Source organism: Pelmatolapia mariae, linkage group LG18 (assembly GCF_036321145.2).
Source record: "Pelmatolapia mariae isolate MD_Pm_ZW linkage group LG18, Pm_UMD_F_2, whole genome shotgun sequence".
Lineage (NCBI taxonomy): Eukaryota > Metazoa > Chordata > Actinopteri > Cichliformes > Cichlidae > Pelmatolapia > Pelmatolapia mariae.
This window is the reverse complement of record NC_086243.1, coordinates 31,480,792-31,505,501: the sequence shown is the minus strand read 5'-3', so window position 1 is coordinate 31,505,501 and position 24,710 is coordinate 31,480,792. Positions and strand designations below refer to the sequence as shown.

Sequence of the window (24,710 nt, the reverse complement as noted above, 5' to 3'; positions counted from 1 at the left end):
ACCTTAAGCATAATGAATTGTGAGAGATGGGCATTACAGTCATTCTTCAACTTGGATCATTGGTAACCATAAATTCTTTATCTTTATATTTATGGTTATAGTACCATGGTTAAATCAAGTACCAGACTTTATGTCAGGATTCGAATTTTGTTGGACTGACCTGATGAGGGCAGTATTACGCCTTTGGTATCTCCAGTCTACCGTAAGTAGAACAGAAGAAGAAGAATAGCGGCAATGGCGCCACTCAGAGATTCTATCGCGACCCTGCGTGAAGTTTGAAGACGTTGGTTTGGCGGTATTGGTTGTTGTTGCAATAATGTCTACAGTTCTGAATCTGAGAGAGTTTATCAAGGAGAGATTAACTTCTGCTGCAGAAGAAATCTTCTCAGAGTTTGAAAAAACGATCGTCCGCTATGAGGAGGAGATCAGTCAGCTAAGACTGCTTAATATCAGACCCGGGATAAAGTCACACAATACAGGTGTGTAAATCTGTGAAGGTGTGGGGGTTGCGGGATCATCGTTTGATTCACGTGGGCATGTAGACAATTCCTGGAGGTGCTTTGGAAGCATTTGGAATGTGAGGATAGAGAACAGAGCTCTGACATTTGATAATCAGTAGAGAATAAATACATTGATCTAAAATAATATTACACCACAGTTACATCTATCCAGTGTTGGGAAGATCACTTTTAAATTGTTTTCCACTACAGATTACAGAATACAGGGCCAAAAATGGGGTTTGTAACGTATTCCGTTAAGTTACTCAACGTTTGTAATGTATTCTTAATACTTTGGATTACTTGATATATTGCCATGCTTATTAAAACTACATGAATGTACTATTGCTGTGGGATTTATTACTATTAATGGAGGCTACTCGCCACCGAGCTAACATTGTTAGCTGGCGTGAGCTAAGGTTTGTTCATAGACTTCAGGCGGTTAGACTTGATGGATAACATTAACAACCTGCTAGCTGCAAATAATCATGAGAAATGTCTTATATTGGGATATGAGATTTTGGTCTTAGTCTTTAAAATAGAACTTACTTACAGATGTTTCTTTAGGTTGGAGGTGGAGCTTTTAGAGCAGATAGCAGCTTGTTTTGCTGGGTCCATTGTGTAAGCCAACAACATTACCGGGACACTTGCAGTAGAGCCTCTTATTGCATGTTTTGTTTGAGTTTCCGGCAATGTGTGAAATTCACAAAATTAGAGAGGGGATAACCTAACATGTGAAACAGGAAAAGACCATCGTGTAATCCATTTATTTCAACAAAGTAACTGTATTCTATCACCAATGTAAGTGGTAACTGTAATGGAATACAGTTACTCATGTTTTGTATTTTAAATGCATAACGCCGGTACATGTATGCCATTACGTCCTAACACTGCATCTATGTAAACATACTTACGGCCACTTTGTTAGGTACACCTGTTCAGCTACTCTTTAATCCAAAATGTAATCAGCCAATCAGATGGCAGCAGCCCATGCATTTCAGCATGTAGCAATCAGTGACGGTGATTGAAATCACTTTGATCGTGGTGTGGGTGTTGGTGCCACACTGGCTGGTCTGAGTGTTTCAGAAACTGCTGATCTGTTTAAATTTCCAGCACAAACATCTGTATGATTTACAGAGAGTAGTCCGAAAAAGACTAAATATGCAGTGCCCTTAAAATGACAGTGAGTTCACTGTACTCGGGTGGTCTCCAGAGTCACCAGCTATCAATCCAATAGAGCACCTTTGGATGTGGCGGAATTGCATCATGGATGTGAAGATGACAGATATGCAGCAGCTGTGTGGAGCTCTCCGGATAATATAGATCACAAATATCTGAGGAACAAATATCTCTTCGCGGAGATTCAGCACTTTATTATTTATTAGTAAAATGTTAAAAGATTAGCATTAATAGCATATCTTACCTGCCATAATAAAATACTTTACTTTCACGATCATATTCAGATCATGCTGCTGTTCATTTGTTTGTTTATTCACAGTGTGTGATGATCACTGGCAGTCAAATCTAAAAATTAGACCCCAGACAGCTGTAAAGTTATCAACATCACCCAATGAACATGAGTGAATGTTTCTGTGGCAACATCTGCAAGAATGCAAGAGACTGTGAAAACATAAGCTAAATTCTCAATAGCTGACCGCTTTTCATCCTTCTTGATCTTTCTTATCATCACATTAGTCACTATTTTCTTGTGTCCCTTTGTTGAACACGAAGGTCTGGATGATCAGCAGGTCTGTGTCCAGGAGAGGAGCTCCAGTCTCAACCAGGAGGACCCAGAGCCTCCACAGACTAAAGAGGAACAGGAGGAAATCTACAGCAGTGAGGAAAGAGAGCAGCTTGAACTGAAGCAGGAGGATGAAAGCATTCATGTCTGGACCGGAGAACAGCTGGATTTGTTGTGGAAACCTGGAGTAAAGCAGACCAGAATTGGTATGTTCAGTTTCGTGTTCATGTTCATGCTCAGTAAAGTGTAATATACAGATTTCATAATACAGAAATGAATATGACTCGTATTCAAAAGCCAGGTGATGGGCTACAACAATAGAATAGTGTAATGGGCTACAACACCATTACACCACCACACCAGGTGATGGTGTTTGAGATATTTTCCGCACACACTTAAAATGACACCACACTGTACTCGGGTGGTCTCCAGAGTAACCAGCTCTCAGCAAAATAGAGCACCTTTGGGATGTGGAGGAACATGAGATTTGAATCACAGACATGGAGCTGACAGATATGCAGCAGCTGTCTGAAACTCTCATGTCAGTATGGACCAAAGTATCTGAGGAACATTTGGTTGGGGTGAAACATACACATGCTCTGGAAGAGAGCCAGTGATTAATAACAAGTGATGATTCATTGCAGAATCATCACTTACTATCTATCACTAATACTAGCAACGTGTACCTAATAAAGTAACCAGTCAGTGTATATTTATTAGTAAAATATTAAAAGATTAGAATTAACAGCGGTCATTATCTACCTTCTTAAAATCATTTAAGCTTTGATTATCATATTCGGATTATTTTACTTTTCATTTGTTTGCTTGTTTGTTTTTTCACATTGTGTGATGATCACTGGCAGTCGCATCTAAAAACTAGACCCCAGCTTATGAAACAATAAACTTGATTCTCAATAGATTACCCTTTTAATCTTTCTTGATCTTTCTTATCATCACATTAATCACTATTTTCTTGCGTCCCTTTGTTGATGAAGGTCTGGATGATCAGCAGGTCTTTGACCAGGAGAGGAGCTCCAGTCTCAACCAGGAGGACCCAGAGCCTCCACAGACTACAGAGGATCAGGAGGAAATGTGCAGCAATCAGGAAGAAGAGCAGCTTGCACTGACACGGGAAACCAAGGGCATCATCATCTGGACTGGGCAGGAGCTGGGCATCATGTGGAACCCTGAAGTAGAGTTGCACAGAATAGGTATGCAAAACTTTAATAGATAGATTTCTTAATACAAAACCGAGTCTAACTCATATTGGGTCCTAATCAGACCTCAGAGATATGTTATAGAGACACATGACGAATCTAAGCACCAACTGCAATAAGAAAACTGAAGTAATATTCTAAGAGCCAAAATGTCTAGCCCTTCCAGTGTCGCTCCTGTCAGGACTGACCTATGTTGGTCATAATTGTAATAAACTTGAGCCCAAGAGAGAGGAAGACTCCCTACAATGAGTTGAAACATTACCTTGTTATTTATTCCTGCATATACATTTTTTGTCATTCGCATTGTCACTTTGTTTGTCCCTCACGAGCTGCAGCTGCGAGGGACAAACTAGGCAATATCACATTTAATAACAGGAAATGAACTAGGCATGTAATCCTTTTCTTTCTTTTTTTGGCCACATTTTTAAGTGGCCTATATTTGACAAGATCATATAGAAAAAACAAAAACAAAACGTTAAATTGTGCTTTTGGTGTGCCACCTCAATGTTTTCAGTAGCCCCCATATGGCCACCCACATGAAAAAATTCTGGAGGCGCCCCTGTACATTATGACTGAGTACATCCACTGAACCTTTTGTGGATAACATAATTATCCCCATTAGGGCTCAATGATCAATTTAAAAATGTAATATCGATTAGAGCAGGGCGATATGGCCAAAAATATTTATCACGATATATATTTGAAAATTTGCGATAACGATATAACTGACGATATAATTGATGCGAGACAAAATACATCTCCACAACATTACTAGCGCAAAAAGACAACCTTCCATTTATTTTCACTTAAACAAGAAGCTGGTTTTTATGTGCATTACAGCTATATAAAAATTTAACAGTGTAAATGCAAATTCCTTGCTGAAAGTTTAACCAAAAGGCATTTCCAGTAGAAATGGGCTGACATATCCTGAGCATAACCATGTATAATATCCACTGCAGTTAAAAAGAGGTGCTTTGCAACATTAAACTGCAGTGTGCAGTACGTATTTTTCGGACCATAAGGTGCACGGGATTATAAGGCACATTAAGCGAAACAAAGCAGTCAGATAAATCAAACTTTATTCAACTCATTCTTCTTGCTTCCTCCACTTCTGTACCATTGATTCATTAATGCTGTATTCTATCACAGCTGCTCTATTCCCATGTTGTTGCAGTATATTAATGACTAACCTCATATTGTGGATGGATTATCTCAGTTGTTCTCCTGACTGAAGTTTGGTCCATTTACAGCATCCTGCCATGATTGCATTTGTCTCTAGCCATCAGGAACCCTCACGTTAACTTTTATGGAGTGGAAAAGTGTTAGCGTTGATTCCTCCAGATTCACTGTTTATGTTATGCTAACGTAGCACATCATTATATACCAGCTAGTCCAACTTCAGTAACCCTACAAACGTCACTGCTGTTTAGTTTCCTGTCTTCATTTATGTTGGACGTGATAGCAGAGCTGTACGTTTGAATTTTTTCAGAAATCTCTCAGTCAGAACATGCTATATCATGCTTAGGTAACTAGCGAAACTAGCGAGCTAACTTCCGCTAGCTTCCTGCTAACTTCTAACTCCGTTAAATGTAATAAATTCTGTTTTCATGGATGCCTGGAAGTTAAACTTCATAGTTACACCTGGTAAAGCAGCAACGCTGATCGTTTTATTAAAGATGAAAGAATTTAGACAGTTTTTAACTCTCAGTGATGCCGCAGTGTTCGTTTGACCTGAAGCATACGGAGTTTAGGACCCAGATTACTCCCAGATTTAAGAGCATCTTAGTCCGACAAATACGGCAATAACGACGGCCCGCTTGCATGTTCTGCAAAAAAATGTGCTTTGTCGTGTATCTGACGGACAAACTCCAAACCAGTTCCACATCACTGAAGTTGCACCATTTTTACAAACCAATTCTGGTTCATCTGTTTCACTCAACAATCGGCCATGTGCGTATGAAAACAAAGGCACTGCGCATGCGCGTTTTACTCATATTCTATCGCGATATTTCATTTTCCTATCGTTGCCTAACATTATACCGGTATTACCGTGAACGGTATAATATGGCCCAGCCCTAATATTGATTTGACACTAAGCTTTTAACAAACCACACAACACTATGATAGTTGTCCTTGTGCCATGTGTTTCTGGGTCTTTCTTTCTTCTTCTGTCCCTTTGGATTCCAGCACAAGGCCTGTGTAGTGATGTTATTGGTGGACTTCCTGAGGGTGAGGCCAATCCAACAATACTTTCTTTTCAGGATTGGTATTGCTATTGGTTCCTAGTTTGTTCTTGTCCACAGTTTGTAATCTTTTCTGGTCAATAGAGCAGAGGACTTGTTGGAGGCAGCTGTTGATGAATGTCTGTAATAGGGATGGACCGATCCAATATTACGTATCGGTATCAGTCCGATACTGACCTAAATTACTGGATCAGATATCGGAGAGAAATAAAAAATGTAATCCGATCCATTAAATATCACAAAAGCACCTCACAAAACTTGCGACATGGCGTAACCCAGCTCATGACTTTAGCACGTCGGAGCAGTATGCGTCACATGATAGAGCAGCTGTGGCGCGCAAGACCTGTCGGCGGTCTGGTTGTTGGTTGGAGCCTCGCTGCCAAACCAGCATTTCATCTCCGAGAAAGCTATACCAGAGAAGTAAAGCAAGTGTTTAAGTTCAACTCTGAATGTTTGTAAAGCATTCCCACGTTTAGCTTAACAACCGATATATGGAGCGACTGCCTCTTTCTCTCCCTCCCTCTCCTGTTGCTAAATCAATCATGAAACTGGTCAATGATCGGCTTTTCTGTCACGAGTCCTGTTTCTTTTGTTTGCTTACGCCAGAAAGAGGAAACCAGCGGATAAAAAAACAGCAGCACATTTAAGCTTGCTAAGCTGTTGTTAGAATTTCTTTAATGTTACTTTCCAAACCAGGATCCTTTTCTATGAAGCTGACAGCTGGTAACTGTGCAGGTGCGGGTCTAGTTTTGCCAGGGGGCCTGCTGGGGCACTAACAGGGAAGAAGGGGCACAAAGAAATACTTTTCTTTCTTATTGTCATTTAACATGTCTAGCTTTTAATTATGGAGGACTACAAGGGCCACGTGCATCGAAAAAAAAAATTCTGTGCTTAATTAATGAATTGTAGAATAAAATCTGCATTTGTAAATTCATTTTTGAATTCCAATTTAATAAACTGATTTTTAAAATGCTTTTTAAGTCTTCATTTCAAAAAACATTTTCGAATTCCACTTTATTAAACTGCATTTCAAAAACCTTTTTCGAATTGCATTTTAATAAACTTCATTTCAAAATCCTTTTTCGAATTGCACTTTATTAAACTGCATTTCAAAATCCTTTTTCGAATTCCACTTTAATAAACTTCATTTCAAAAAACATTTTCGAATTGCACTTTAATAAACTTCATTTCAAAAACCTTTTTCGAATTGCACTTTAATAAACTGCATTTCAAAATCCATTTCCCTTTCCTGTTCGCTCAGGGATTAACATGTGGATTAGCAGTTGGATTAACAACTTCATTTTAAAAATCCTGCTGCTATTCAAATTAGCCACACCGTGGGATGTAAGGAGCTCTCTGATTGGTTGGACAGACACGGGCTGTCTGCCTGGATTTTTCTAGCTCATAGCTTCGCCCTGCTAAGAAGCGTGTGTGCTTGTACAAAGGCCGTTCAGCCTCGGGATTTACACTCGGCTCGACACGGATATGTGAAGAATGAAGGGAGCCTGCAGCGAAACAGAGAGCGCAACCTCTGACTGAGTGCCCGTTTACTCAGTCTGACCACCTTTTGAAGGTAACGTGCTAACGTGGCTAACGCTAGCATCACCTCACGTAGCCCCGTTATTTTAAAGTCATTTTAGCTTATGAAAATTTTACGTCGCAGCTGTACGAGCTAGCTGCGTGTTTTGTAAGCTGCTGTGCTCTTCACAAATAAAGCTGGAAGCAGCTCAGACTGTTAGAACCAGCACTGAGGCCTGTTACATTTATACAGTGTTAGAGCAATGGCTGCAGCCTACAGCCTTTAAACTAGCGATTAAAATGCTGACAGTAAACTCGTCAGTCCAGATGTTACCACATTACTTTATGATGCTTAGAGTTAAAACAACTGAGACAGGCTGATTTAAAATAACAGCTGTCAGTTCTCTCATTCCTTATATCAAGACTGGAGATCACACTACTGATTTCAGCTCATTTAATATGTGATATTAAATGAACTGAAGTTCATTTGCCAATAATCATCTGATTATTGGCAAAATGTTTTCTTCTGAGAGATGCTGCTAGAGCTGAAATTGAGCCCAAAGAAACAACAACAAAGTTTAGTTCCTCTGGATTTTCCATGGAAAATTGTTTTATCACTCACTCAGGTGACTTCTCCAGTGTCACGGATGAGTGATGAATGTATCTCCCACTGGAAACCATTGTGTCCAGTTAAAGTCAATCGACTTTTTTAAGCAGAGTTGTTTGATGCTGTGCTCATGAGGACAATGAGTTTTAACTTGCAGCACAACACAAAGCTGCTATACTGGATCAACGATCAAAACACTAATTGAGCAGAATTAAGGCAAAATGTAATATCCTCATATGATGACACATCACACACGACCCAGCATTGTTCTAAGAATGCAAACTTTCTTATTGGAAGTTTTCACAGCTGCCAGAAAGGGACAGATTTCTGGCTGGTCTTAATGAGTGGTCGTTGCTCTCTCGTTTTCTCTGGAATTGCTGCACAGAGGATGTAACACCCATGATAAGCGCTGAGGTGTGTTTCCTTGTCAGGAATAAGCCATCCTCAGCTTCCAGGTTAGGAAAAGTGGAACCAGAAGATATTCAAATGCATCTCTCCACAGCTGCTGATGAATTCTACAAAAAACAAAGTTTGTTAAAAACATTTGCAGGTGAATCACCACTGATTTATCAGTGACATCCATTTACTCAAAAAATACTGACAAGTGGACAACTAGAATATATAGTTTATAATTTCAACAATGTCCTGTACAAAATGGAACTATATATGACAAATGTGGTGTGGTGCTTGTGGAATTTTTAACAAGGACCCTACAAAACTTTACAGTACTCATGCTGCCAAACTTCTGATGGCTAGGTGTGCAGTTCCTGCTTTAAATGCATTCACATTTAAGCTTAAGGAATCTAAGTGATAAGAGGCCAGAAATGTTTGAACTAGCTTATGAACCTAAATCACTGAGGCCGTCTCTCCTGCATGAAGGTGCTGGTTTTCCAGTGTGTGCATTTAATGGCCTAAAGCTGACTCCGAGCCGTAACACCATCCATGGCTGCAGTATGGAACAGATGTGGGTGTGTCCTCGTCTCCCAGAGGAGTCCAAATCGTCATCAAACAGCCCTACAGACACAAAAACGTGAAAATATAAACAACCAGACTATCAGCAGTGATTTAAGTACTTTAAGACCTCTGTGAAAATCATTTACAGTATATATCACAGAATTTAAGGCCTCTATAATCACAGAGCACACAGAGAAAAGTACTAAACTGAATTAATTTCAGCTTTCGTTTCTCATGATGTATATTGTATTAATAATTAAACTTCATTATCTGTGTCTTTACCACACATTTGCCACACAGGTGTAGATACTGTAGGTTCAGTGAATGCTTAAATTGCACTGATTAGAATATACTGGACATTCAAAGCTAAGATTCAGCGTACTGTGTTAGAGGCTGGGATTTGATGAATTCATCATATATACAACCTTTGATCATCATTTATGTCCAGTTGAGAATGAATCTGTGCACTCACATATTAAATGAACTGAAATCAGTAGTGTGATCTCCAGTCTTGATATAAGGAATGAGAGAACTGACAGCTGTTATTTTAATCAGCCTGTCTCAGTTGTTTTAACTCTTAGTATCACAAAGTAATGTGGTAACATCTGGACTGACGAGTTTACTGTCAGCATTTTAATCGCTAGTTTAAAGGCTGTAGGTTGCAGCCGTTGCTCTAACACTGTATAAATGTAACAGGCCTCAGTGCTGGTTCTAACAGTCTGAGCTGCTTCCAGCTTTATTTGTGAAGAGCACAGCAGCTTACAAAACACGCAGCTAGCTCGTACAGCTGCGACGTAAAATTTTCATAAGCTAAAATGACTTTAAAATAACGGGGCTACGTGAGGTGATACTAGCGTTAGCCACGTTAGCCACGTTAGCACGTTACCTTCAACAGGTGGTCAGACTGCGTAAACAGGCACTCAGTCAGAGGTTGCGCTCTCCGTTTCGCTGCAGGGTCCCTTCATTCTTCACATATCCGTGTCGAGCCGAGTGTAAATCCCGAGGCTGAACGGCCTTTGTACAAGCACACACGCTTCTTAGCAGGGCGAAGCTATGAGCTAGAAAAATCCAGGCAGACAGCCCGTGTCTGTCCAACCAATCAGAGAGCTCCTTACATCCCACGGTGTGGCTAATTTGAATAGCAGCAGGATTTTTAAAATGAAGTTGTTAATCCAACTGCTAATCCACATGTTAATCCCTGAGCGAACAGGAAAGGGAAATGGATTTTGAAATGCAGTTTATTAAAGTGCAATTCGAAAAAGGTTTTTGAAGTGCAGTTTATTAAAGTGGAATTCGAAAATGTTTTTTGAAATGAAGTTTATTAAAGTGGAATTCGAAAATGTTTTTGAAATGAAGACTTAAAAAGCATTTTAAAAATCAGTTTATTAAATTGGAATTCAAAAATGAATTTACAAATGCAGATTTTATTCTACAATTCATTAATTAAGCACATCATTTTTTATTTCAATGCGCGTGGCTCTTGTGGTCCTCCATATTTAATAAATAATTATGTGAATCTTAATAATCTTGTAATCTTGTTAACGCGGGCGATGTCACTGGTATACATGAATTAATTAAACAGTCCAATAACTTTAGCACTTCTCATCTTGTCATTTTTGGTGGTTATTCCAACAAGATTTTAACATAACAGTGCAGCGGTCACAAACTGTTTGCCTTCTTACAAACAGTTTGTGACAGTTTTCTGGTGGTGCAGTTTTCTCCCTCTTCCTTATCTTTCCTGCTTGGCTTCTCATGTCCTTGGTTAGTCTTGTCTACTTATACTTTTTACTCTGGAAGACTTTCACGGCCTGTTCTCTAAAACCTAAAAGAGGATTATGGATTTGATCAAGTGGTCCCTGAATGCAATTGACAGCCTCTTCTCAACGAGAAGCCTAGGTTCGGGAGAGCCCGAATGTCTGGGAGGGACGTTCCCTGCTGGATACACGATGGACGGTTGGAGGAACTGGAGGGTCGTGTGCCTGGTGGGACTGTCAATCGAGGACATTGAAGACACCTACCTTTTCAGAAACATGACAGGGTTCTTGCTGATCGGAGCTGGCTTGGCCCTGGCTTATCGAAAATTAAAGAAAGCGGAAACGGCTGTTCAAAAACCTCCACAAGGCTCCCTGCTGTGATTGAAACGATGGGACTAGTCGTGACTTCTCAAAATGTGCTCATTGAACGCAGTACAGATAAGATGTTGGAGAAGCTCGAAGCTGTAGTGAGTCAGACTATGCTCTTTGAGCGCAAAATTGATAACATCTTGGAGAAGCTCACGGCTCTCCAACGGGAGAATGAAAGACCAGTGATGGACATTTAGATTGACTGTAAAATCAACATGCAGTTGTTCGCACTAAAGGAAACCACCATCATTTCATGCAGCTACCATATCAGCGCCAGCCGTGGTCTATAGGCTGGAGCTGAACAACAAAATTCTTCCCTGATCACAGACTGTTTAGACTCTTTGTCCCCATCCTGGACTCCAAACGCCTTCGAACACTTATCTCCAAGGCCAAGGCCAGACGGCGGGTCTGGGCCCAGTGCTGGATTAATAGCTGCTTGGCAAGATGGCTGTGTCTACATCGGCTCACTTCTCACTCCCTTACCCACCCCCGTTGCTTGTCATGTGGTTTATGGTGTTGTGATGTGAAGATGTCTGTGCAGAGGAGTTTTTTCTTCTTTGTTTTTTGTTCTCATGCGGACCTCCCACAAGGAGCCCAGTATGAGTAGAGGTCTGTTTTTCTTCATCCTCCACTTGCCCATTGTATTGTACATTTCAATGTTCTTCCAATTACTACCTGTCTTCCAATGTGATGTGATGTGATGTGTGTGTGTGTGGGTGTGGGTGGGGGGGGGGTGTCCAATTTCACTGCAGGTGCAAACTTGCATGTGACAAATAATGGTTTGTTTGAACTGACATTAATTTTTTTGCATAAAGGTATAACAGAATAGTTTGTGTTTTGTTTTTTAAAATTTCAGTATGAACTTGTACGAAAGGCAGCAAGATATTTAAAAAAAAGTTTTTATTGATTATAAAATACACTACATCAGATTCATATTGGTATCAGCAGATATCCAAATTAATGATATCTGTATCAGACATAAAAAAGCGCCTTAACAAACATAACATTAAGTTTGACAAAACTCCTAAACACAAAATTAACAATGTAGTGTATGCTTTACAGCAGGGGTGCCCAATCCCAGTCCTCGAGAGCTACCGTCCTGCAGCTTTTAGATGGATCCTTGTTCCGACACACCTGAATCAAATGAATGGCTTGTTATCAGGCATTTGCCAAACTTGATGGCATGCTGAAGAGGCAATCAAACCATTTGATTCAGCTGTGTTGGAGTAGGGATGCATCTAAAAGCTGCAGGACAGTAGCTCTCGAGGACTGGGATTGGGCACCCCTGCTTTACAGTGTAGCGAGGAATGCCCAGACCTCTACATTAGAGAGACCAAACAGCCACTTCACAAGCGCATGGCACAACATAGAAGAGCCACCTCCACGGGACATGACTCAGCAGTCCTTCTGCATCTAAAGGACAAAGGTCCCTCTTTCAAGGATGCCAATGTTTACATTTTGATGGAGAGGACAGATGGTTTGAAAGAGGAGTAAAAGAGGCCATTTATGTCCACTGTGAGTGACCATCTTTGAACAGAGGTGGTGGCTTATGACACCAACTGTCTGCCATGTATCATCCAATTTTGAAATCCCTTCCCAGACGCCTTAACTCCCACTCACATCCTGGGCCATCTGACCTCAGGAAATCACATGATTGGGTGGGGTTAGGTTTCACAATGAGTTGACCCGAAACCCTGGCTGATTGTGACCTACACCCGCTTTCACACCTTAGCTCATGTGATTAGGTAGAGGATCATTAGGGGGTCCTTTTGTCACTCTCGGGGGCACACTCCCACAGGACTTAAATCTGGGTCTCTCCACCATTTGACCCTACAACTGAAGAAGCTTCTCGGATGAGAGGTGAAACGTCTTCAAGCAACTTAAAGAAGTCCAGACGCTTTTCTTTCCAAGCTCCTTAGACCACGATGACCTGGATGACTGAGAAACTTCACAGACTGATTATATATTGTTTTTATTTTCTCATCATGGATATTCTGTTTATATTATTTGATATCACATAGGGCTGGGCCATATTATACCGTTCACGGTAATACTGGTACAATGCTAGGCAACGATAAGAAAATGAAATTTCGCTAGTTTCTGTTTCTGATAGAATGAAGAGTAGACTGATATATTAAATATTCCTTTATTGGGTGAGAAAATCAGACCATGTCATAACTGCTTTCAATCATACAGAATAGATATCAGAGCCTTAAACAGGCTGACTTCTGCTAAATGGGTCAAACTGGGCAGAAAGTATACAAACACATAACATCCTTACAGAATATGATGTAACACTATAGATCAACTTAGCTCAGAATATATAAAGCATATAAACAAGTACAGCAATATGATGCAACAAACACAGCAGTGCTACTAATCCAAAATACTCAAAGCTTCATAGAACTGAAACAAACATTTATTTTTAGGTCCATTCTGCTGCTGATACATACTTTAGGTTTCTGAATATTAAACTTGTTGCTGCCTTTCATAGTGTTTAACTTGAAGGCCCTGAGTACTTTCTCCCACACTGAAAACACTGGAATGATAAAATTATTTGAACATTACCTAATAAGACTGAATCAGGACAGACAATCAGTTATGTTAAACTTTTCTAGCAGTCCTTCACAAACATGGAACAGTCTGTCTATTCTCTCCATCTGTCAGCTGCTGCTGGCTCTTCCTCCTCGTCTTCCTCACACACTGCTGAGTTTGTCCTGGTGGATCATCAGGGGTGCAAAGCCTCACAGATGATGTGCAGCAGCAGGTCCCTCAGTCTGTCCTCACTCTGGACACTTGCAGTTGTCACACATGGAAATCAAATGTGTGATAAGCTGCAGGATTCAAACACAAGTGTAACTTATAAATACTAGGGGTGCAACAATACTCGTATCGATATTGAACCGTTCGATACAGTGCTTTCGGTTCGGTACGCATATGTATCGAACAATACAAAATTTTTAATTTATTTTATCAACTTTTCTTCTGACGATGCTGTCTGTGTTGAGAGCTCAGTGGATCTGCGTTCGACTTATCCGCCTAGGCTGCACCGTCGAGCGCAGATCCACTGAGCGCAGCGCAAGCTAGCGAGACAGAAGTTAAGCTGTTGCAACATGGCAAATTGAACCTCCCCCACCCTAATTCAGATCTGGCGTTTGGAACTATTTTGGTCTTCATGTGAAGTATGACCCTGAAGGTAAGCGCGTCATGGACAAAAGTAAAACAGTATGTCGGATGTGCCACACAATGCTCAGTTACATTGGTGGGAACTACTGCGTTAGCGCAGTTAGCTCATTAACGTGTTGACGCCGTCCAGCCCCACACACGGGGCAATCCGCGGTAGCTCGTTAACGGAGATTTGCCGTGTTGTGGCGTTAACGTCATTTCAACGAGATTAACGCTGACAGCACTAGTGGGAACACAACGAATATCACTGCACATTTACTCCGACATCATCCTAGTGCAAAGACAAGTGGAAGCAGACAAAAACAACAAGCACGCATGCTACAAACTTTACCCGAGTCATTTAGACAGCCGTTAGCACATGATTCTCATTATGGGGACCTGATATGTTTAATATGCTGCTGAGAGTATACCCCAGAAGAAGCGTATAGTATAGCTTTTATTTTGGAAAGAGCCATTTCTCTGTAATAAACTCTCTTTTTCCAAAGATGAGTGATTTCTCCATCAGATATTTATTTTTTTATTACTTTGTTGTTTCAGCAACATTAAATTTAAAAACTGTACTTTTGAGTTAAAATATATATTTGTAATTTTAATAAGTGACAAAAAGGCATGAACATTTTTTTGTATCGAAAAAATATCGAACCGTGACGCCAAAGTATCGAACCGAACAGAACCGTGAATTTTGTGTATCGTTGCACCCCTAATAAATACATGTTCATACTTTTATTACACAATCAGAGAGAAAGGAAAAGAGAGAGAGTGCAGGACAGACAGACAGGTGACAGTCTCAGGTGTATACACTGCTACAAAACAGCACAAGAGAAGGAGGATTTAGTGTTTGTGTTATTACGAGTGCTAAACAAGAAGCGTTCCCAGATGGTACAGTGGACACATGTGTGACTCCTGTGATTAAAGCATCTTTCTTTCAGCTTAACGAGTGAACCGTCAGCTCGTTCAAACACACGTTAAAGTCCGTTTGGCTCGACACCACCGAACAGAGGCAGCAATATAACATAGCTAACATTAACAGTGCAGTGAATCCTGCTTGTGCCGTGATATTCAGGACTGCAAACCGAGCAGCATTCACTGACTTTCAGCTTGTTGTGTTTGTGGATATATGACTGACTTTAATTATCCATAAATCATCACATTCTCTGTAAGATTAAGGTCAACTATTGAACGGCGTATATTTTAAAGTAAAGGCTTTAAAACCAAGCTGACGCTGAAAGTACAAACATCGCTAATGTCACATAACTTTGCCGACATGTGGCCAACAGTAATGTTTTAATGTTCTTCATTATTAAACATTTGCGCATAAATAAGTGACATCATATTCAGTACTTACTTTTGAAAGTTTACTCTTCGGCCGCTCCGCTTTAGGCGTATTTTTCGGCAAAATTATCCACACCCACCGCTGCGCTATGAATTGTGGGATATATGGGACCACGAAGCGTGCACCGGACCACGCTTGATATTTGGGGAAATTGAAAAAAAAAATATTTGGGGAAATCGACAGCGCATTTGGAGTACGCATTTGAAGTACACTTCGGATTGGGACAGCTGTTGTCGCGTGGCGGTGACGTAATCGCACTTAAAATGCGTACTTCAAGCATGCAGACCCTGAATTGGAGGGGGAGGGCCAAGATGGCGGAATAAGCGGTTGCACAATCTGCGGGTCTGATTAGGAAACGTGATTTTGATGTCCTGAAAAATACTTTACTGACAAACAGTTACTCCAAAAGGAAGTAGAACGCAAGCGAAACCCCCTGGAAGTTACTTTGAAAGACCCTCAGACGGACACAAAGATAAATTTAGAGCGATAAAAATGGCTAACCCCAAGCTAGCAGGTAGCCTTTCCAACCACGATTACAACCTTGCTGCTATGCAAGAAGCATGTGAGGAGGAAGATATAGAAGAGATGGAACTTCAGAAAGAGATCGCAAGACCCATGGGTGACCACACTCCGTTACCAAGTCCCAATCCCAAAAAAATGAAAAGCAAAACTACCGGGAAGCAGGTGTGCATCGAGAATATATATGAAGTTTTACTTGGCTTCACAAAGAGATGCGAGGAAAGGTTTGATTAGCTTGAAAAGAAGTTGGAAGCCTTTGAACAACGCATTGAAGTAAACACACAAGCAACCCAAAAAAACAGAGAGGAAATTGTCAAGCTAAAGACAAAGATGGAGTCACTGATAAAGGAATACAAAGAATTAAAGGAGAGCTGTCTGGAGAGTGCACCGTACCACAGAAGATGGGACCTCAGAATAGAGCTTTGGAGCGTGATGTCACGGGAGGTGGGTCACACCCCCTTCCGCCATGACAGTAGGCCAGACACAGGATACAGCTTCAGCTATGGTTCGTACGTGTTGTGTTGTCAGTTGCAACGTTAGATCACACGATCGTGAAGGCAAGAAGCTGGATAATGGGCTCTCTTTTCATCGTTTTCCATCCTGGAGGCAACGTGAGGGATCCCATGTATCCGATATTACTAAACAAAGACGTCAGGCTTGCATTGCAGCGGTGAGACGAGCGGATATCGAGTTCTGTGCAATCCCCAGCTTTTTGTTGGTTTGCTCTCCGCCTTTTCTTTCCGGTGAGTTCTAAATTAATTCATATCACTCTTAAAAGGCTTTTAGTGTTATTTTCAATGTGCTGAGGTCACAGATAATGAGATAAAACATGCTAATGTTACCTAGATGCATGAAGGAGCGTTTCCGCAGGTCCTTCCTCCCTGCAGCTGTCAGACTGTACAATCAGAACTGCTCCCAACAAACATAATGTTTACATCAGCACTAACTGCAATAAGTTAACCAACTGATTCGCACTACAACCTGGTTTGCCTCTTACTTGTAGTTATTTTTATTTAATTTAATAACTGTACAATACTCTGTATATAGTAACCATTGTCCTTAATGTAAATATTTAAGAAAAATTGTGTATGTTTCTGTTCTGTGTCCTGTTTGTTTGTATATGTGTCTTTTTGCTGCTGTTACAACCAAATTTCCCCTTGACAATTAAAGGATTATTCTATTCTATTCTAATGTGTGATGCTGCAGAACCACGTCATGTCATCATGTCGACTGAGTAGCTTATGATTTAGCATTATTGCAGGCAAACCAGCATATGAAATGGATGTAACAAATCCAGACTGGGCACCAACACTGCACATGGGCCTCTAAAAACATACTAAATTGCTATCATTGTACACTAATCCGCACATAACTTCCAGATGAATCACACACCTGTCATTGGAATATTGGTGTACATTTACCTTATGTGTATGCACTAATTTTATCTTACAGGCTTTTGTTATGCAGCTGCAGAGTCTGAAGGTGTGCCCCGTGCAGAAGTGATCGATGAAGATCTGACAGAAGACCAACAACAAAATCACAATGTCATGGAGGCAGTGGACAGCAGTTGTGTTGGACAAGTGGAGGTTGAGGTACCAGCTGCAAATGTGGACAGTGGCGATCGGACAGACAGCATCACGGAAGCTGACGAAGTATTGTGTGTGCAATGAACAGGGCAGAGCAGAAATAAACACAACAATGCTTGATAAGATTGTTAAGGTTTGCTGTGTTTTGGTGAATATGTGCCCCAGTGTGGTTGTCAAACCAGGGCCAAATGAAACTTGCTCTTGTTGAGCATTCATAAAGCTGTTGTGTTGCATGTGTAGTTCATTGTAAATAATTGTACTTTGCGTGAAGTAGTTTCAATAAAACAGAAAAGAATAGTATATTTGTTTGTTTGTTTTTTATTCTTGATCTGTTCACATGTACTTAGCAAGTACATAAAAATGAAATGCAAACTATTTACATGGCAACACACAGCTGGCATCAATCTTGAACCACAAAATGAAACATTACAGGCTATTGAGAGCAGCACGTTGTTTGGAGAAGTATTTCCCAACAAGTTCAGGAAGACACACTTTAAGAAAGAAGTCTTGTGCTTTCTTTAAACGTGGTTCCCAGAAATCCACATCAGGGAAGATGCGTATCACAGCAAGATCTCTCTGTGTCCACACAACGAGGCCACAGTGGTTGGCGCCGGTAACAAAGATTTGTGTTTGTACCTGACAGTAGTGTATCGAGTAATGGTGACAAATCCTCCAGCGTTGCAATAGGAATCTGCCTTTTTTGCGATCGCCTCCTTTTGCCTCTCAAAGGCAAAAGGAGGGTGTGTTTATGTTTTCATCAAGACCACGTTTTTGGGCAGCTGCTGAGGAGAAGTCAATGTTATGTGCAACCTCGGGCTGTATCTTGGTCATATTCCGGGCAATACCCAATATGCTGGCTCGTCTGTTACAGTTCTGGTGCCTCTGATACGCACTGTAGCCTCGACTTTAAACAAAAGAGCAGCGACATGAGTGCAGGTCTCTGCAACTCTGGCCATGCATGTGCAGTGAGCAGCCTCAACCCTCCCATTGGTGCTCACAATGACCCATGGCTGTAATGCAGTTTCATTCAGTCGTTGTGAGTGCAGTACCTGAAACACACAAAAACCACTTTTAATAAAAGGTCTGTAATGAACCATGGCTAATATAGATGGGTTGGCTGTACGTGCAAATCAAAAACTGTAACAAGGAAGTTGTTTAGAAAGTTATCAAGTTCAAACCGACTTACCTTTGTCTTAACGACAACGTACTCGCAGCGTGGAGGCTTAAAGATGGACAAATCTTGCACCCAGCCGTTTGTGAATTGGATGTGGGCCTCCAGGGATTTATAATTCTTAAACTTGTTTGCTGTGTATGCGCTGACTCCACAGACAAGGTATGCGAAGATATCGGGATAGGACAAAGGCGGTAGGTCGTCTGGGTTTCCACTCCACTTCCTTATTTCATATGGGTCCACATTACCGATGCATGCAATTTTTTCAAAGTATCATCTCTTGGCATCTGGGCGCAATCGGTCGCGATAAAGCCCTTTGTCTTTTGCGCTGATTTTGAGCATGGTTCTGGCAGTCCCGATTCCAACACTCCAACACTGTGTGCTTGTTTTGCTTTCTGGCCTACTGACATGGCGCCACGATCCCACAATGCACTGCGGCGTGACGTCAACTCCAAAGCCCTTCCTGGGTCTGACAGAAAAAGAAAACGAGAATACATGTGAAACAGTGATCGGCATTCTAACAAGAGTGGTTCCTGTGTCAGTGGAAAAATTGCAGCTCATGGTTGATACAGTACACCAACTGGGGAAGAAAGACAATGCTGTGAGCAACAAGGTGCCAAGACCAATCATCATACAGTTCAGCATGAGGATGGCAAGGGATGAAGTATGGAGGAAATCCAAAGAGGCCAGGGTCTGCAAAAAACTGAACATAAAATTTAAAGAGGACTTCTCCAAAGAAGACCGTGAAGCTCGGATCAAGCTGTGGCCCAAGGTGCAGGAAGCTCAAAACAATGGCAGAAGAGCATTCCTGAAGGAGGGTTATGCAATAATAGACGGTAAAAGAATCGATCCGTGAGATGCACTTGAAGAAGTCACTACAAGTTAACTAAAAAATGTGGGTATGTATGTGTATATATGTGTGTGTATATATGTACATATATATATATATATATATATATATATATATATTAAAAATACATAAATAAAAAATATGAGAGGGTCATAAAGCAATGTCTTAGTTAAATGTGAGTTATAGAGAGCTAAAATTGCTACTTATATAAAGGGGGTAGTACTGTGATAGAGTCTGAGTACTGTTATGATTACATAGGTAGGACACTAGGCTTATTCCTGCTTCAAGCACTCTTTTCTTCTAGTAAGTGCCAAAGAAGCCGATACTGTTCTTGTTTTGTATTTTGTTCTTGTTTTTTTTTCTTCATCTTATATATGGCTGTTCTATTAAGTTCCTTAAATGTTCGAGGCTTAAAAAACAATGTCAAACGTAAGGCCATGTTTCTATTCTGCAAGGAAATTAAGGCAAACATTTTGTTTTTACAAGAAACGCATTCTAGTAAGGAAGAGGAAACATTTTGGAAACATCAATGGGGAGAAAGTATTCTTTATTCACATGGTACTACTCACTCAGCAGGAGTGATGATTTTATTTAACAAATTTTCAGGGAGAGTTATTGACCATAAAAGCGATGGAATGGGACATTGGATCATGGTGTTGGTAGAAGTCTGTGAACAGAAAATTATTCTTATTAACGTGTATGGATACAATAACAGGTCTCTAAATAGAAACATTATGTCAAACTTAAGTGAATTAATTGCAAATTGGAGTAATACATATGGTTCTACCCAGGTAATAACTGGAGGCGATTTTAACCTGGCTCCTAACTCATGGCTTGACAGGCAACCACAGAGAGGGAAACAACCAGAACATGATAGCATTATTTGTGACTTTTGTACAACTAATATGATGGATTATTGGAGGATGACAAACCCAAATACGAAGAAATACACTTGGTTTAGTCCATCAAATAAAAACGTATGTTCAAGATTAGATTATTGGCTTGTCTCCCAAACAGTGTCATCATATGTTACGAAATGTGAGACCCAATCAACCCCACTTACTGATCATTGTCTGATAAGTCTCTTATTATCTCTACGTAAACAACAAAGATCTGAAAACATATGGAAATTTAACAATAGTTTATTACAAAACAAAGACTTCTGTACACAAGTTAAAAAACTTAAATTAGAAATTAACAATATGAGGATGACTAATGTCAGTAAATGGGAATGGTTTAAATATAGTGTTAAACAACTAGCTATAGAAACGGGAAAGGAAGTGTCTGCCCTACGCATACGTGAACAGAAAAATCTAATTGAACAAATACATTTATTATGTGGTAAGCCTTCTATGACTGCAGAAGAGTCAGAACGCTCACAATCTTTACAAAACCAGCTAGATGAGGTGTACTTGATTAAGGCTAAAGGAGCATATGTAAGGTCTAAAGCCAAGTGGATTGAGCATGGGGAAAAAATTCATCTTATTTCTATAGTCTAGAGAAGCGTAGACAAACTGTAGGAGCCATATGAGTTGCTCTTTTTTGTTTAAGTGGGTTGGTTTAAATGGACTCACTGTATTGGTGCACGGGTGTGGGGCGTGTCTCATGGGTGTGTTAGATGAAAAATGTGGTTGCACTCACCTGTTCACCGCACCTGATGTTGATGAGCAGAAAGGTAGGGTGAGCATGAGGCAAAACCTTCTGTTGACCGCAGCTTGAGCGATTTTGATGTATTTTGACTGTAACGTGATGGTTTTTGTATATTTATGCACTAATTGATGCCATAGGCCAAGTTGTAGTTTGGCATAGTAGTTAGTGCAGTTCTTATGAGTTGCAGTTATTTGTTTGTGCAGTCTGTGCATTTGTTTGATTGTTATTCCCATGTGCTGATTTGTATATTGGACAGTTGCATGCGGAATAAAAGGAGCAAATGGTACAGAAGTGTATTTTATGCGTTTATTGTTGCGCGTCATCTGTGTCCTCATGTTTAGCCTGCCGCGGCCTTTGGTTGGAGGAGCCACAAAACAAACAAAGAAAAAAATAACTAAATTGAGTAAGGATGGCGCTATGATAGAGGAACCAAACCAAATTAGTGAGGAAATTAACAGATTTTATAGTAATCTGTATAAACCAAGAACCGAAAAAGAGAATGCAGACATCTCTTTTGATATGATTAAAGACCAGGTAAAAAAATTGGAAGAGGATGATAAAATATGGTTAGAAGATTTGAATATATCCGAATTAGAAACAGCTCTAAAACAAATGAAAAATGGAAAATCGCCTGGAATTGACGGTCTAACGATTGAATTTTATAAAACCTTTTGGCAAGACATTAAAGATTTGTTATTTAATGGCTTTTTGGATTGTTTAAAAAATGAAGAACTATCCCCAACAATGAAAACAGGATTAATAACCTTATTGCCCAAACCAAACAAAAATTTACAAGTGCTAGACAATTGGAGACCCATAACACTTTTATGTAACGATTACAAATTATTAGCCTTAGTATATGCAAATAGGATTAAGAGCGTCTTAACCAAATTAATTGATGAGTGCCAATCAGCGTTTATTAAAGGAAGGCATATTCATAATAACATAAGATTAATATTAGATATGATTGACTATCGATCCTTTATTAATTCAGAACGTTTAATATTATATATTGACTTCTTTAAAGCATTTGATTCAATAGACCATAATTTTTTATTTAGATCTTTAGAACTTTTCGGATTTGGAAACAAATTTTGCAAAGTGATAAAACTGTTCTACAAGCAGATTTATAGTTATGCCTGGATTGAGCGAAACATAACTCCTAGGATAGACGTATTCCGTGGAATTCGACAGGGTTGCCCAATTTCTCCAAAATTATTTATTCTTTGCACTCAATTAATGGCCTACCTCATTGTGAACCATTCAGACATCGAAGGAATAAATATTTTTGATATTGAACTGAAAATAAGTCAGTTTGCAGATGACACAGTAATATTTTTAAAGGATAAATCAATACTTGAGAAAGCATTGAATGTAATTTCAATTTTTTCTAAAGCTTCAGGCTTGTGTCTGAATCTAAAGAAGTGTGAACTTTTGCCACTTTATGATTGTTTAGAAAATAGCATGAGGACAATTCCAGTGAAAAATGAAGTCAATTATCTAGGCATTTATTTAAACAAAGACATCAACACTAGAGAATCAAAAAACCTAAAAGACAAAATTGATGGTATGTCCAAAACACTAAATCATTGGTTAACGAGAGATATTACAATTTTTGGACGCAATCTATTATCCAAATCAGAGCGCGTCTCAAAGACGGTTTATCCAGCTTACTCATTATACATTACCCCGAAAAGTATTAAAAAGATTAACTCTATAATCTATCAATTCATTTGGCGCAATAAAACACATTACATTAAAAAATCACAACTTGTGAAAGATTACACTAAAGGTGGTATAAAGACAATTGATTTTCAATCAATGGTTGGAGTATTTAAAATAAACTGGATAAAAGCCTTCCTCTTGAAACCTGACTCCATATGGTTCCATATCCCTAAAAATATTTTCAAAAAGGTGGGAGGGTTGGATTTTCTCCTGAAATGTGATTTTGATATATTGAAGTTGCCTGTGAAACTGTCAGAATATCATTAAGCAGGTCTTGTCTTATTGGAAGATGGTTTTTGCCCATAACTTTTCACCACATTGCTCCACCTTGTGGAATAACAGGACCATTACAATTAATAGGAAGTCATTGTTCATTAAAGAGTGGTATGAAAAAACATCTTTATAACAGATTTACTTGATGAAAAGGGACAGTTTCTCTCAGTGGGTGTTTTTAATGCAAAGTTTAACATTCAGTGTTCCCTTAGAGAATATGACAAGGTTTGTAAGGCCCCTTACCTCTGAGTTTGATACAAGGCTATTTATATTACTCTAAGGGACAAATTAGTTTACCTTCTTTACAGCTAAATCAGATTCCTTTGACTGATAAAAAATGTAATAATAAAACCATAAACAAAATATTTAAAAATGAATTATTTCACGATTTTAACAGTAACACAAAATTAAAAGGGAGTAACGTTAAAATAACGAACAAATATACACACTTTTTAAAATGGCCTATCCCCCCCAAAGTCAAAGAAATGCAATTTAAAATAATTAATGGATATTACGCAGCAGCTGAAATGCTTAAAAAAAGGTTTGGGTTTGAGGTGGAGTCATGTGGATTTTGTTCACAAAATGAAGAAAGTATTGATCATTTGTTTTTTCCTGCTCAGTAACGACTGACTTTTGGCAGGATTTGGTAGACTGGTTGAGTGTAAGAATAGATGGGATGACCCCACTGACTCTAACACAAGTTTTATACAATAATGGTGATCCATCTAAGGAACTTTCCATGCTCCACAAAGTGGTAATAATTATGGGCAAATACCACATACACAAGAGTAAATGGCAAAATAAAAGACCTTCCTAACTGCATTGAAGATTGAATTAAAATCTTTTTTGTCATCTTTAGAATTACTAAAGGATTCATGTAATGATGCTGCTTTGATATGTGAAAATGGGACCCAGTTTCTATCCTTTTAATGAATGTGTTTTTTGTTTTGGTGTACCAAGTAAGCCACATGTATGTTAAAGTGTTCACAGAAAGGAAACTGTTAAATGTCATAAGAATGGCCTTCACATATTTATATGGGGTTTTTTTTGTTTTGTTTTTTCTTTTTGTCTTCTTTTTCGTTTGGTTTCTTACTCAACATTTCAAGATGTTGTTGCACCAATGTTGTCTCCCAATGAGAGATTGTAAATGTGTGCATAAATTAAATAAATTTTTTTGCTCTGTTCCTGCTGCGAGTGTAACTACCGCTCCTCCCCCCTCTACTCGGCAAACATAAGGCAGTGTTTGCGCTCCTCCCCCCTCTGCTCGGCAAACATAAGGCAGCGTTTGCGCTCCTTCCCCCTCACCTCACTGCAAACACAAGGCTCACGTGCGGCGTGAAGCGAGAAAGGTGAGAGAAAGGAAAAAGGAAAAAAAAAGAAACAAGGCTCTCTGTTCTGGGAATCCATCCTACCCGTTGTTTTTGCCCATGCGCACAACACGAAATTAAGTGGCAAATCGTCCTACCATTGTTAATCTGAGCTAGAAACATACTCTGAGGGGTAAAATTGAGTGCCAA

At 39.6% G+C, this 24,710-nt stretch overlaps 1 protein-coding gene across 1 annotated transcript; it reads left to right on the top strand.

Annotated features, from left to right (window-relative positions):
- Positions 1–236: 236 nt before the first annotated feature.
- LOC134616996 (uncharacterized) lies at positions 237–17,807 on the top strand. Its single transcript, XM_063462136.1, has 4 exons — positions 237–479; positions 2,229–2,444; positions 3,234–3,449; positions 17,391–17,807. Exons 1-4 carry the CDS (start codon positions 317–319, stop codon positions 17,606–17,608), a joined length of 813 nt encoding a protein of 270 aa, XP_063318206.1. The 5' UTR covers positions 237–316; the 3' UTR covers positions 17,609–17,807.
- The last annotated feature ends 6,903 nt before the right edge of the window (positions 17,808–24,710 follow it).